The sequence below is a fragment of the Eubalaena glacialis genome, chromosome 9 (genome assembly GCF_028564815.1).
Source record: "Eubalaena glacialis isolate mEubGla1 chromosome 9, mEubGla1.1.hap2.+ XY, whole genome shotgun sequence".
Classification (NCBI taxonomy): domain Eukaryota; kingdom Metazoa; phylum Chordata; class Mammalia; order Artiodactyla; family Balaenidae; genus Eubalaena; species Eubalaena glacialis.
In genome coordinates this window covers 102,981,923-102,997,554 of record NC_083724.1, presented here as the reverse complement: position 1 = coordinate 102,997,554, position 15,632 = coordinate 102,981,923, and the positions used below count along the sequence as shown (strand labels likewise).

Below are 15,632 nucleotides of genomic sequence, written 5' to 3'. Positions count from 1 at the left end.
TAATTTATCTAAATGTGTAGACATAAATGTCATCCCCCAGGAGCTAAAAGACAGGATCCAGTAAAGTAATCCCTAGCACAGGAGATATGATGGAATCAAAGATCCTGAAGATTCCTATGTCTTCCCATCTCCCCCAGGGTAACCACTGTTGTCAGTCTGACGTGTAGATTGGAGACCTTATTCTAGAGTCTGTTATATCCACAGAAATGGGGGAGGGAGGTGGGATTTTTAGATCAATCCCATGCAGCACATATCCCTGTGCAACTTGATTTTCTCCTTATCCAGAATCTTGCTTTGAACTCTCCCTCCGTTGACATCCACAGATTTCCATCTTCATTTTAGCCACTGTACAATAATCCACAATTGAGACATGGTGCCAGTTCGATTATTTGGCTCCCATTAAAAGGCATGTCGATATTTCCAAATTTCACTATTAGAAATGGTGGAGCTGTGAACAGGATGCCTCCCAGGCATGCACGTATTTTTTTAGAGCAGGCCACAGAATATGTGTATTTTAAATGTCACACAGCCCTCAAAGTGGTAACTTACACACCACTGTGCCACCCACCCTCCCCGCATCATTACTAACATGCTCCTTATTACCCACTTCTGACTTCAGGCAAAGCTCAGTCAGAAGAACATTGGGATAACTGCCTCATAAGTTGCGTTTTCTTGAATCCTAAGGCCAAACTCTTAAGTTTTGGGCCGTTTGTATTTGTTTTTCTGCAAACTGCCTGCTGTACTCTGTGTCCCTCTTTTAACTGGAACATTTACTTTCTTTATTTATGACTTCTTTATGTATTCTGGATACAGACCCCCTCATCTGTCCTATATTTGGTAAACACATTCTCTCCAACCAACAGTCTGGATTTGCAAGTGGGATGTCAAACCAGGAAGCACAAAACTTAGTCTTGTGTTATGTTGTTGAAAGGGGGGGCGGGGGACAGTACACACCTGAAAGCTAAAATGTCTTCCTCCCTCCCTTTCTACACCTTAAAAATCTGTGTGTTAATAAGCCCGGGCTCTGAGAAGGGTGTAGACTGGCCTGCTCCATGCCCTGGTCTCTGCAGGGCATTTTTCCTGGAGGCAGTCATAGGAGCATCCCGCCAAAAGAGGGGTCCAGAATGAAGGGCTGGATTGAACACAGCTCATGGGGCCCTCCCTGTGTCCCACACACACACACCACGAACTTCGCTCCTCCGAGGGGGGTACCCGGGCCTCTGCACCAGGACTCAGCTCTGTGCAGGTCCCTGCTGCATAGAGTGTAGGCTTGAGAATGCAGAGAAGCAGTGCCTACACCTGCTGACATTCAGAACCTCAGATCCAATAGGACTCCCCCTCGTTGAAGGCCGTTCTGATGGTGAAAACCAAGGTTCATGGGCGCGCCTTACCTGGGTCCTGCTGTGAACAAACCAAGTATAAAAGGCCATTTTCCAGGAAGCCAGGAAAGCTGGGCAGCGCCTGGGTATCAAGTAACACTTGCCTGTGATAACAGTATAGAGATTATGTGGAAAACAGTTCATACCATTCATGCTGAAGTATTTACAAGTGAAAAATTAAAGCTGTCCGGGACACATTAAGTGGGCCAGAAGAAATGAAATGAAATTGACAGAACGTGGTAATTGTTGAAGCTGGATGAAAAATATATAGAGGGTCCCTGTACTAGTCTAATTTTATGTATGTTTGAAGTTTTCTATAATAAAAGGCTAAGGAAAAACATGTTAGAAATTCTGGCGATTTAAAAAAAGAGAAAAAAAAAACCAAACAAACAAAAATAAGTTCTGGCAATCCAGAAACTGGACTAAGACTTGGTGATTTTCATTCTTTGATGAAACTCTGTCTGGCCTGAAAGGCACATGGAGCCTGCCCTGCCCCATCCCTGGGTGAGGTCTGACACCATTTCCCATAAAATTATAACTATTTGAGTCTTTCTCTTAAGAGAATATGCTGAACTCTATTGTTGATTCCACTGGCTACAGTCATACATTTGTGTCAATTAACATGATTTTAGTCCTTTATTTTGAAATAATTTCAAATTTACCTAAAAGTTGGAAGATTCATGCATGAAACTCCCCCATACTCGCTACCCAGATTCACTAATTTTTCACATTTCACCCACATACTTCACCTTTCTGTCTCCATAGTCACACTGTTTTTTTATTCTGAACTATCTGAGAGTAGGTTGCAGACATCATGCTTTTTACCCCTTAACACTGAGTACATACTTCCTAAGACCAAAGATGTTCTCTTACAGAATCTCCGTACAATTGACAAACTCAGGAAAGTGAACTTTGACAACACTTTTAAATACTTACCTCCACATTCCAATTTCATCAGAGGTTCCAATGATGTGCACGGCAGTTTTCACTCTAACCCAGTCCTGTCCAGAATCACACTCTGCATTTACTTGTCTCCTCCTGTCGTCTCCTTTAAGCTGGACCCGTTTCTTGGCTGTTTTTTTTCCTTCACGACACTGAGGTTTTCTACTACAGGCCAGTTGTTTAATAAAATGCCCCTCCATTTGCGCTTGCTGGTTTTTGTCACCATGAGACTCAGGTTCTGCATCCCCAGCTGGAATGCAGGCTAATCAATGCCCTTGTTGGAAGGACTATGTCCACCTGCCCACAGTGGTGATGTGAGCCTTGGTCACCCAGTTAGGTGATGTCTGCTTTCTCCAGTCTGTAGCTGCTAATTGCCCCCTTGCAAATAAAGGCTCTGTGGGGAAATACTCTGAGCCATGGACACTCCCTGCTCCCCATCAAACATGGCCCCATTTAATTGCATTCAACATTCATCGCCCAAATCAATTTGCACAATTATTATTGCAAATCGTAATTTTTTAAAGTCACCTCAATTTTATTAGCTGGCATTTTACTGTAAGGAAGTGTCCTCTGTTCCCTCTCTATTCTGTTCATTTATGTAATGTAGTGGGTTAAATAGTGTCCCCCAAAATTCATATCCATCCAAAACTTCAAATGTGACCTTATTTGAAAATAGTTTTTGCAGAAGTAATGAGTTGAGGATCTCAAGATGAAATCATCCTGGATTTAAAGTGGGCCTAAATCCAATAACTGCCATCCCTTATAAGAAGAGGAATGGACACAGAGAGACATCTAGGAAAGAAGGGCATGTGAAGATGGAGTAGAGATTGGAGTGATGCTGCCACAAGCCAAGGGACAATGGGAGCCACCAGGAACTGAAAGAGGCAAAAAAGGATTCTCCCTCAGGGCCTTCGGAGGGAGCATGGACTGCTGACACCTTGATTTTGGACTTGCAGGCTCCAAAACTGTGAGAAAATCAATTTTTCTTGTTTTAAGTCACCCAGTTTGTGGTACTTTATTACAGCAGCCCTAGGAAAATAATGCATGTATTTAACTATATAGTTGTCCCTCAGTATCTGTGGGGAATTGTTCCAGGACCACCCCACTACCCCCAACCCCCTGCAGATACCAAAATCCGAGGATGCTCAAGTCCCTTATATAAAATGGCAGTAGGGGCTTCCCTGGTGGTGCAGGGGTTGAGAGTCTGCCTGCCAATGCAGGGGACGCGGGTTCGAGCCCTGGTCTGGGAGGATCCCACATGCCGCGGAGTAAGTAGGCCTCCATGAGCCACAACTACTGAGCCTGCGCGTCTGGAGCCTGTGCTCCGCAGCAAGAGAGGCCGCGATAGTGAGAGGCCCGCGCACCACGATGAAGAGTGGCCCCCGCTTGCCGCAACTAGAGAAAGCCCTCGCACAGAAACGAAGACCCAACACAGCCAAAAATAAATAAATAAATAAATAAATTTTAAAAAAATAAATAAAATAAAATGGCAGTAGAATTTGCATATTACCTACACACACATCCTCCCGTATACTTTACATCATCTCTAGATGACTTATAACACCTGATACAATGCAAATGTTATGTAAAAGGCTGTAAATACAATGTAAATGTTATGTAAATAGTTGCCAGCGTGCAGAAAATGCAGGTTCTGCTTTTTGGAACTTTCTGGAATTTTTTAAATATTTTTGATCCATGGTTGGTTGAATCCGAGGATGCAGAATCCACAAATACACAGGGGCAATTGTACTTATTTACTTATCGATATTGAATCATAGATTCCTATTTTGTTCCACGTATAATCCATGCTTGTCCTTATTTATTTGACGCTTAACCTGTCAGAGATTCGACCACTGGAACGCCTCCAAGCTGGCAACTGTACATTTGATATGTTCCCATTGTTTCTGTTCACTTTCTATCACAAGATTACGCTCCTGGGTCATCTTATATTTTTCCCTATCCTGGCCCCATAATCAGTCATTTCTCCAAGGTATCCTAGCTCCTATAATGTGTAACAGTATTTAGAAACCAAGATCTGGGCACTAATAGGGCTAATTCCTAATGAGGTGCTAGAAATAACTGTTATGTATAGAAAAAAATCTATTTTATGAACTATGAATTTATAATCCTAACATACATTATTTTATACATATATGTAAATGTGTGTATATGCATAAATCATGAGTTATACTAATCTCTCCAACTTCCAATCCAACCCCTCTGGGTTCTTCCTTGTTTTCCCTCATTCCTCATTTGTATCTCCCTTCTTCCACAGCAGGAACCCTGGCTCCAATGTTACCAACACACCTTATTTGCCCAATCCCACAATTCACACGAAACAGTCTCACAATTGTTACACTCCTACTGCTATGAAAAACAAACCCCTAAAAGTGCAAGATTTGTTTTCAGGTTTTGTTTTGCTTTGTTTTCCATCTAGACTGAGGATGTATAGTCAAAGTATTGGGTCCACATTCACTTGAACTATTGGGTTGGCCAAAAGGTTCGTTCGGTTTTTTCTGTAAGACAGCTCTAGTAGCACTTAGTTGTCTTTAACTTCACGGGAAACCCTTTCATTAGACTGTATGTGACAGCTGTCATATCAGTGTGCATTTAAAAAAAGACTTATCAAAATTGGTGAATTTTTGTGTAGCCTTTTTAATACTGAAGATGGAAGAAAAAAAGCAACATTTTCGGCCTATTATGCTTTATTATTTCTTTTATTATTTATTTATTTATTTGGCTGCGTCGGGTCTTTGTTGCGGCAGGCGGGATCTTCGTTTCAGCACGTGGGATCTTCGTTGAGGCGTACGGGCTTCTCTCTAGTTGTGGCGTGCGGGTTTTCTCTTCTCTAGTTGTGGCACAGGCTCCAGAGCCCATAGGCTCTGTAGTCTGTGGCACGCGGGCTCTCTAGTTGATGTGCACGAGCTCAGTAGTTGTGGCGCGCAGGCTTAGTTGCCCCGCAGCATGTGGGATCTTAGTTCCCCGACCAGGGATAGAACCGCGTCCCCTGCATTGAAAGGTGGATTCTTTACCACTGGACCACCAGGGAAGTCCCTGCTTTATTATTTCAAGAAAGGTACAAATGCAACTGAAATGCAAAAAAAGATTTGTGCAGTGTATGGAGAAGGTGCTGTGACTGATCGAATGTGTCACAAGTGGTTTGCGAAGTTTCGTGCTGGAGATTTCTCACTGGACAGTGCTCCACGGTCAAGTAGACCAGTTGAAGTTGATGGTGACCAAATCGAGACATAAACTGAGAACAATCAATGTTATACCACGCGGGAAATACCCAACATACTCAAAATATCCAAATTCTGTGTTGAAAATCATGTGCACCAGCTTGGTTATGTGAATCACTTTGATGTTTGTGTTCCATATAAGTTAAGTGAAAAAAACCTTCTTGACCGTATTTCCCATGCGATTCTCTACTTAAACGTAATGAAAATGTTCTGTTTTTTAAACAAATTGTGACAGGCGATGAAAAGAGGATACTGTACAACAACATGGAACAGAAGAGATCGTGAGGCAAGAAAAATGAACCACCACCAACCACACCAAAGGCCAGTCTTCATCCAAAGAAGGTGATGTTGTGTTTCTGGTGGGATTGGAAGGGAGTCCTCTATTATGAGCTCCTTCCGGAAAACCAAACGATTAATTCCAACAAGTACTGCTACCAATTAGACCAACTGAAAGTGGCACTCCACGAAAAGCATCCAGAATTAGTCAACAAAAAACAAATTTTCCATCAGGATAATGTAAGACCCCATGTTTCTTTGATGACCAGGCAAAAACTGTTACAGCTTGGCTGGAAGTTCTGATTCATCCGCTGTATTCATCAGACATTGCACCTTTGGATTTCCATTTATTTCAGTCTTTACAAAATTCTCTTAATGGAAAAAATTTCAATTCCCTGGAAGGCTATAAAAGGTACCTGGAACAGTTCTTTGCTCAAAAAGATAAAAAGTTTTGGGAAGATGGAATTATGAAGTTGCCTGAAAAATGGCAGAAAGTAGTGGAACAAAAGGGTGAATATGCTGTTCGATAAAGTTCTTGGTGAAAATGAAAAATGTGTCTTTTATTTTTACTTAAAAAACCGAAGGCACTTCTCGGCCCACCCAATAGGTTTCTTTTATAGTTGGACTTACTTGTTTGTATTCAATTTTAGTTTCCTGCCATTTTCAGTGATTTAACTTTATTTTTTGAACATGTAGAACATTAACATGTTCATACAAAAATATGTCAGAATGAACTAAGAATAGAAGAAAACTATCTTAACATAGTAAAGGCCATAAATGATAAGCCTACAGCTAACTTCATACTCAATGGTGAAAAACTGAAAGCTTTTTCTCTAAGATCAGGAACAAGACAAGGATGTCTGCTTTCACCACTTCTATTAAATATAATATTGGAAGTTCTAGATAGAGCAATTAGACAAAAATTTAAAAAGAAATAAAGGCATCCAAAATTGGAAAGAAAGAAGTAAAATTATCTCTGTTCACAGATGGCATGATCCTACATACAGATACACAAAAATTCTATTTGAGCTACCAAACAAATTAAACTAATTTGCAGAATACAAAATCAACAGGCAAAAATCAGCTGCACTATTATACACTAACAAAAATCAATCCAAAAATGAAATTAAGAAAGCATTTCCATTCACAAAAGCATCAAAAAGAATAAAATACTAAGAATAAATTCAATCAAGTGGATAAAAGACTTGTACACTGAAAACTAAAAAACATTGTTGAGAGAAATTAAAGAACATCTAAATAAAAGGAAAGACAGCCTGTGTTTGTGGACTATAAGACTTGTTAAGATGTCCATACTATCCAAAGCAATGTACAGATTCAGTGCAATCTTTATCAAAATCCCAGTGACGTTTTTTGTAGAAACAGAAAATCCATCCTCAAATTCACATGGAATTTCAAGGGATCCCAAATAGCCAAAACAATCTAGAAAAAGTAAACGAGGTTGGAACACTCATACTTCCTGATCTCAAAACATACTACAAAGCTGCAATAATCAAAACACTGGCTTAAGGGCAGACACATAGACCAATGGAATAGAGAGCCCAGAAATAAACTCTACATATGTAGCAAATGACAAGGATGCCAAGACCATTCAATGAACAAAGAACAAACTTTTCAACAAAGGGTGCTGGGAAAACTGTATATCTACATTCGAAATAATGAAGCTGAACCCTTACCTTACACCATCTATAAAACTTAACTCCAAATGGATCAAGGACCTAAAAAAAGCTAAAACTAAAAACTTTCAGAAAAAAGTATAGTGGAAAAGCTTCATGACATTGGCCTTAGCAATGATTTCTTGGATATGACACCAAAACCACAGGTAAAACCAAAAAAAAAAAAAAAAAAAACATAAATTGATTCATTAAAATTAAAAACTTTTGTGCATCAAAAGACATTATCAACAGAGTGGAAAAGCAACCCACAGAATGGAAGAAAATATGTGTAAATCATATATCTGATAAGGAGTTAATATCTAGAACACACAGAACTCCTACAACTCAACCAAGACAACCCAAACAATATGATTTAAAAATGAGCAAAGGATTTGAACAGACATATCCAAAGAAGATATACAAATGGCCATGAAATATATACAAATGACATGAAAAAATGCTCAATGTCACTAATCATTAGAAAAATGCAAATCCAAACCACAATGAGATTAAAACCACTTCACACTCATTATGATGACTGTTATCAATAAAACAGAAAATAACAAATGTTGACAGTATGGCGGTTACTCAAAAAATTAAACATAGAACGACCATATGATCCAGCAATCCCACTTCTGGGTGTACATCCAAAAGAACTGAAAGCAAGGACTTGAACAGATATCTGTATACCCATGTTCATAACAGCACTATTCACAAGAGCCAAAAGGAGGAAACAACCCAAATGTCCACCAACAGACAGAAAAAACGGAAAAACAAAATGTGGTATATGCATGGTATGTATGAGCGCATGTGTGTATAATGGAGTATTATTCAGCCTTAAAAAAAGTACTAACACATGTTACAATATGGATGAACCTTGAAAAGACTATGTTAAGTGAAAGAAGACAGTTACAAAAGGACAAATAATATAATTCCATTTATTTGAGATACCTATAGTAGTCAAATTCATAGAGATGGAAAGTAGAATGGTGACTGCCAGGGCTGGAAGGGGGAATGGGGAGTTGTTGTTTAATCGGGGGCAGAGTTTCAGTCTGGGGGATGAAAACAGTTCTGGAGATGGATGGTAGCAACGGTGGCACAACAGTGTGAAGATACTTAATGCTAGTGAACTGTACACTTAAAAATGGCTTAAAAGGTCTATTTTATGCATATTTTACCTTAATTAAGAAAAGATCTGAGGTGTCACTTTACGGTTTCTCCTTTCCGTGTTTCTTTTTGCAAAATAAGCAGATGCACACCCAGCCAGTCCCTCCACTCCTGCCCTCCCTCCACGTCTCACGTTCACTTAAGACAGAGCTCCCCCTCGTCACCACTCTTCCTGTAGACTTTAAGCTCCTCTAGAAACGTATCCAATGTTATACACAGACTATGGCGACCTGGGAGTTATTTCACTGTTGGGAGGAAAATTCCCAATTTCCAAGTGTTATTTCCAAATGTTCTATAAGAGTTGAAAACATAAAATAACATCCTACAATAGGACAGCAAGGTGGACACTGAACTGAATATGACCCAGAGGTTGTGCCTAAAAGCATTCTCAGCCTGTGACCCCTCACTCCCTTCCTACACCCTTCTTACCATTCATTTGTGGGCTGCTCCCTATTTTAGATGGAACTCTTACGTCCTCACTCAATTCCTCATCATCCCACAAATCCTACTCATTCTCCTTCCCAATGCCCATTGTCTTCCAGGAGCGAAAATGTTGTGTGCATCCCTGCTCCAGACCCCTAAGGAATGACTGGACTTTCCCTTCTGCATCAGTTTTCTCCCAGGATGCTCCTCCCAGGAATTCCTGGGAATTCCCCCAACAAATCCAAGACCAAGGCCCTTGATTCTTCATGCACCTCCTTTCTTGGGTGCAACCACTACCCTCTTAGCTTTCCCACCCCCACGCCCGGGTGCTGCCAAATTATCCTCCAAAAACGTGGCTGCAGCTCGCCATGCCTTGCCCTGCTTATCGCATCACATCCTGCATTTGCCTGGGAGCTAAGATCCTCAGACTCTTGACTCCACACGATTTCCCCTTCTCTGAGGACGGTGCTCTGGCTACTCTTGGTTCCTACTGCCTCTTCCCACATCTGCCCTCCTCTCTCAGCCCTTTCCGGTCTGCAAACACATTCCACAGACACATTCCACCGCATCCCACGTGGCGGTTACCAGAGGAAAAGGAGAAGATCTTGCGAGGGTTGGCCGCTAACAGGCATTATCACAGATCTGCTTGCTCCAGGAAGTCTTTGGCAAATCACAGCTGATGCACATAAGACTCAGATCAGACTGGACTGTGAATTCGTCCATAAGTATGTCCTCAAATGTCATCTCCCCACTCCCTCTTCCTCCCCTACTGTGATTTCGTTCCCCACGTGGGAAACTGCTTTTGCATGCCCCCAATGTGCCGGGCACGGGGCAGGTTTCCTTCGCCTTTCTTGTGCTGGGATTCTTTTGAATCTGCACTTTAAACCTTCTTCCCGTGACATTTGTTTCCTTTCACCACTTGAAGATCTCCCATTACGTCAGACAGCCTAATCTGAGGAAAACAGTCGTCACTATCACCATTTCATGTGCTTTTTTAATGGCACTGAAGCCACGGTGTGCCCTCTCCCAAACACATGCGAACACATACGTGAGTGTGCACACACGTGTTCACATAATCTCGTTTAGTCCCTCACATGCGAATTCTTTAAAGCTAACATTTCCCTCATATCAGCACTGTACAGTATGCAAGCATATACGCTACGGTTTTGTTGCCTTGGTCATCATCACACCTCTGCTAAGCCCCTCTTGGGGCACAGCCCTCTAGTTCCACAGATTAGAGTCAATCCATTTCATTTTTGCCTTCAAATCTCCCACAGTCAACAAACAGAACTCTAAGCAAACAAGGTGAAGCTCCTCCTTGGCTCTGGACTCCACAAGACTGTTCCTGAAGCAACAGTGGCCAACACACAGACCCTGGACAAACAGGAGGGTGGCCCACAGAGCTTCCTGCAATGCTGGAAACATCCTCTACGTACCTGGGCCATCTGAGCCACTGCCACACGCCGCCACTGAAATGCATCTGGTGGGGTGGAGGAACTGAATCTTTCAGTTCAGTCCAGTTTAATTAATTTTAACCTAAATAGCTACATGTGCCTGGCGGCTACTATACTCCACAGCACAAGTCTACAACGAGGATTTCTGTCATTTAAGTGCACGCTGGGTTAACTAGCCCTCCAGGAGGCACTGGGGTGTGGAAACTATTAGGCTGGGAGCTTTTGGGACATGGGGAAAACCCTCCCCCACTCCAGGGGGATTTGAAGAAGCAGCCACATTCTCCCCAGATAACATCTCAAAAGTGACAGAGTGCTTACTGAAGCTCATTCCAGTGACAATTAAAGACACACACACCACATCCCACTGGCACTTAAGACTTTCTAGAGGACAAGCCACTTAGTCTAATTAGGCTAAATTTTTCTGTAATTATCTCCTTCCCTTTGGCTTTTGATTTTTTTGGTTCTTTCAGAGATAGAACTTGAAAAACAAAAAACAAAAAACCAGAAATCCCCAAAATAATACAAACCACACCAACACAATTCCTTATTTTTGAAAAGCCTTCCTAATGTTCAGCAATTCCTTGGTCACTCTGCTAATATGATTTTAAGCAGATCACACCCCAGACGTGTTTTAGACAGCAGCACATGCAAGCAGAGCTATCCCATCCTCATTTCCAACTTGGCAAGCTCCTCAGCAAAACCAAATCAATATATACTAGAAAAAGGAGGCTGGTACAAACCCCAGCCAGTTGCAGCCATAATTCGTGGGCCAGAGCTACTCTTGTTGCTTAGATTTTTACTTCAAAACTCAAGAAGCCCGCACTACCCACCGAACTCCTAGTGTTTCTGTTACAGCGATGCAGTGCAACAATACAAAACCAAAGAACCCAGAGTCACTGAGAAGCGATGTTTTCAAAACCAGTCCTTTCAGCCCAACTGTCCTTTCACGAAATTACTATTGGCCATGTAAAATTCAGACTTAACCAGCAACGTTTCCTCTGCAAAGCAAGTCCCCCTGGTTACTTTGCTTTGACACCTTCCACGCATGGTACTCATGGAGTCCACCTGGCAGTCACCACAGGTCCCCAAAGAAGGAAATATCTTAATGACAACTTTCTTCACCATGAACAGAAATATGTCACGGCCCACAAGGAGCTCCCCGTAGGGCACAGCAGGGTAAACCCAAAGCTCCGCAGCCCAGCCCTTCTCCAGGTGGTAAGCAAGCACAGGATGCTGCCGGTTCCCCTCCAGGTTCCCAGGGAATGGACGAGATAAACACCAAAAGGCCCCTGACATCAATGAGCATTTTAGAAGATGGTTTTAAACCTTGGGCTCAGATAACAGTAGCCCACTTTCTTTTCCCTGACAACTTGGAATTGTATAATTACAGCTCTCCCTGGGAAAAGAGTTACAGTGTACACAGATTTCCTATACTTTTTAATCAGAGAAGTCAGAGTTCTGCAGATTAGGGAGGCCAAGGCTTTCACACCCAGTTCCCATTTCAATGATAATGATAACTTTCCACATCCTGGCCTCCCGTGGAATGCATTTTAAAGGAGCGCCACTTCTCCAGCTGAAACCTTGCTTTAGAAATCCCCCTTTAGGAGATTAATCTTCCCTACCTGTCAGACGGGCTGTTCCCCTACTCCTGCATTTCTATCCCATTGATCTCAGAAAAAGATTCCAAAGGATAGGCATTAAACCCAAACTCTGCCAGGCTTAAATGTCTCAGAGGTTAAACCGAAGCTAAAGAGACAAAACGTTCTCGGGGAACAAGTAATTCACTACAAATCACACCATAACAGAGACTGACATACAAACAATAATTACGGCGGTATTTTGACCAAACAATACAAAAACGGTTTAGCAATAAAAATAGAAATGTTATTTCACATTGCCTCGTAAATCTGCAGATCACTCTCACCAAAAACTACTCCTGGTAAACGCACCTTTTTAAACCCATGTTGCTTTTCTGCTTGCAAAATATTAAGCAGATTTCTTGTTAAGTTTTCTAACTATGACTTGCTTTACGAATCAAGAGTTCAGCCTCACTGACTAGAGCCCCTCGGTCACCTATCGCCATTTTTATAAACAGTTTAGTATAGCAGCTCACACGGAATGTCACATAGGGTCAGTGGTGGTCATTGTCTCCAGATGGCATTTTTATCAAGTAGACGTGAGGGTTAAACTTGCTCTCACTGTTAAACATTGAAAATTTTCAAATGTGTGATTCTTCTTTGCTTGGTACACAGCCATAATAAGAAAAACATGTTTCCTTACTATATAGTATATAAAAACTTTTCTTTTTCCATAAAGTCTTCTTATTCAAGATGTTTTCGTTTACTTACTTCCAAATGGATCACTATCATTATTTATTACCACCATCACTCCAGGGATCTGGGCCAGAAGTAAATACTGCACTGTCAAAATTGGGGTGAGGGGACCCCAAAACTCCCAGCCTAACCTACTCAGGTGGGCCACACGGTCCCAAATCAGGTATTTGTCTCGTTAAGGAAGAGAGTCTTCTATAAAAATGTAGAACTCAAAAATCCTTTTAGAATAACTTTTCCATGTTTTTACATAGTAACTTATGTTTTGTGTATAAAATACACTCAAATTACAGGGATTCTTCTTTACAGCTGAAAATATGCCAAACACTCGAATCTCCTGTAATCATAAAATTGTATTCATAGTTTTGAATATGATCATATTCTTTGAATTTCCAGCTAGCCTAGCATTCCAGAAGGAAGAGAATTATAAACAGCTTCCCTGCTCCCTCCCCTATAGAGATTACTATTATTTTACTGGAAAAAGAAAATTACCTCCACACAGGGTTCAAAAATTAATGAAAATGATATTGGATGGCTTTGTTCCTCAGAGATTTCTTAAACTCGACTGTAAACGACGGCAATATTTAAACTACTCTGCGCTTTTAAAATGCGAGCAGCCTTTCCAGTCTTGTTACAACCTTTATTTAAGCAACAAACCTATCACCTTTTCTCACATCACCCACCTCCAACTCTTCCCTGACAAATGCAACTTAAACCGCCGCCGGGCATAAGTTTGCGAGGTAGGGTTTTGCAGGGCAATTAATCCCCACGAGGCCACCACGCAAACGCTGTGCAAAAGCACGTCGAGTCGCCGGGATAAGCCCCCTCTTCCCCCTCCCACAGCGCAGCAAATGCATCCCCTGACTCGAAAGGGGAGAGGGATTCTAGCGGGGTGAGGGGTGCAGAAATCCACAGGGATGTTGTTAAAACCCCAAAGACTGACTTAGAAGGTCTGGTTTACCTACCATTGCACATTGCACCCTGAGCGGCTTATGCTTTAAGGAACAGCGACATAAATGCAAACCCCTTTCCCAAATCAAGTAACCAGGGATGTGTGACGTAATCGGCTCTTGCTTAAACCCAAACGCCCCCCAGGAAAGGCTGCCCAGCATTCCTATCGGAGGACTGGTCTCTGGAGCGCGCAGCTGGCAGCAGGATACGAGAAGAGCTGAGCCCCCTTCTCGCGCCTGTTGCCTTATTCTCACCTTCCTGCAGAAATGGAGCGGGGGGGGGGGGGGGAAGCAATGCGTGGAGTGGAGACACTGAGACCCACTCACGTGTAAGGGGGGGCTCACGGATTTCTGGGACGTGAGGCGAACCCCCTCAGCCTCCAAACCTGGAGGCCCCGCCGCGGCAGGGTGCGGGAATCTGGCGAGGGGTGCAGGCCAGGGGTGCCCCGGGGATCGGGACGGCTTGGCCCCCTAGGGCGGTCCCCCCAGGTTCCCCCCGAACCTGGCGGCAGCTCTTGCGCGCCCCGCGGTCCACGCCGCCCAAGATCGCGCGACCCTCGAGGAAAACGCCACCCGGGAGCCAGGCCCGCCCCTCCAGCCTGCCCGAAGGAGGCCAGGTCCCCAGCAGCCGAAAGGCCGCCCGGGGACCCCAAGCACAGGAAATGCCGCTTCGGCCACCTCCCGGCGGTGGGGGAGGGGGTGAGGGGCCAACAAAAGGGAAGCCAAATCCCCTTTCAACCAAGCGGCGGGGATAGGGAGCCCCCTTCCCCGAGCCTCGTCCCACCGCGGCGCCCGCCCTGGGGAGATCTCGGCTCAGAGGGGGGCGCGCGGGCCAGGAGCCCTGGAATGGAACCTCGGGGAGCAGGGCCGAGTCAAGGTCCTGGGAACCTCGGACACGTCTGCGGACCCGGGGCCCGGCCGCATTCACACTCACGACCCTCAGAAATCCCCGGCTAGGGGCTCCCCGCGGGCGCCGGCGCCGCCCGCCCCGGCCTCTGGAAACACTTAGCCGTCCCCAGAGCGCGCCTTATTGAAAGCAGCCCCGCGCGGCAGGGGCGCGGGCAGGGGAGCGGGGCCGAGGCGGGTGCGGAGGGGCCCAGTCAGGCGCCCCTCTCTCGGGAGCAGCGGCGCCGGCGCGGCGGCCCGGGCAGAATCACGAAGGAAGGGAAACACGCACGAGACGAAAGCCCCGTGCCCGCGCACGGAGGAGGTGCGCCCAGGCAGGCGCGGACCGGCTGGTCCTACCTGAGGTCCCGGACACGCAGAGCAGGAGAGCGGCGGCCGCCCAGACGGCTGGGACGCACAGGAACGGCAGCGCCAAGCCCCGGGCCATGCCGCGGGCCGTGGGGGCCGGGGCGCTGGGACCGGCGCGGCGCGGGGTCCGGGCGCCACCACCCCTGTCGGCCGCGCGTCCGCTGCCCTTTCTCCCGGGCACTTTGCGAGTTGGTCCCTTTCGAGGAACTCGTGGTCCTTCTCCTCTCCCGACCGGGATGCGCCTCTCGGCTCCGGCCGCCTGGACAAGCACGGGGGGCGGGAGTGGGAGAGCAGGGAGGCAGGGTCCCAGGCTCGCCCGCCCCGATGGGCAGAGCGAGGCCGGCGCCGGCGCCGGCGCCCCCTGCCGGAGGGACACGCCTGCGGCGGGCGGGGCGCGCGGGCAGCTGGGGGCCTGGACCGGGGGCCGCAGCTCAGTCCCCGGACGTGCCTCCCGCTCCCGCCCTCGGGCCTGCTCCTCGGGACGCTTGGCCGCAAAGTTGGAGCCTTGGGGGCGTACAGCCAGACCTCGGGAGGGCTCCCCTCGC

General features: G+C 45.1%; 1 protein-coding gene across 2 annotated transcripts in view; it reads right to left on the bottom strand.

The window, feature by feature from the left end:
• ROR2 (receptor tyrosine kinase like orphan receptor 2) overlaps window positions 1-15,395 on the bottom strand; it is a 219,026-nt gene extending 203,631 nt beyond the window's left edge. For both annotated transcript variants that reach the window (XR_009702021.1, XM_061199371.1), the window contains exon 1: window positions 15,079-15,395. Coding sequence is in view for 1 of the 2 variants with exons in the window: in XM_061199371.1 (XP_061055354.1) it covers window positions 15,079-15,166 (88 nt within the window). In the remaining variant the exon portion in view is untranslated. The remainder of the gene's footprint in view (window positions 1-15,078) is intronic.
• Window positions 15,396-15,632: the final 237 nt, after the last annotated feature.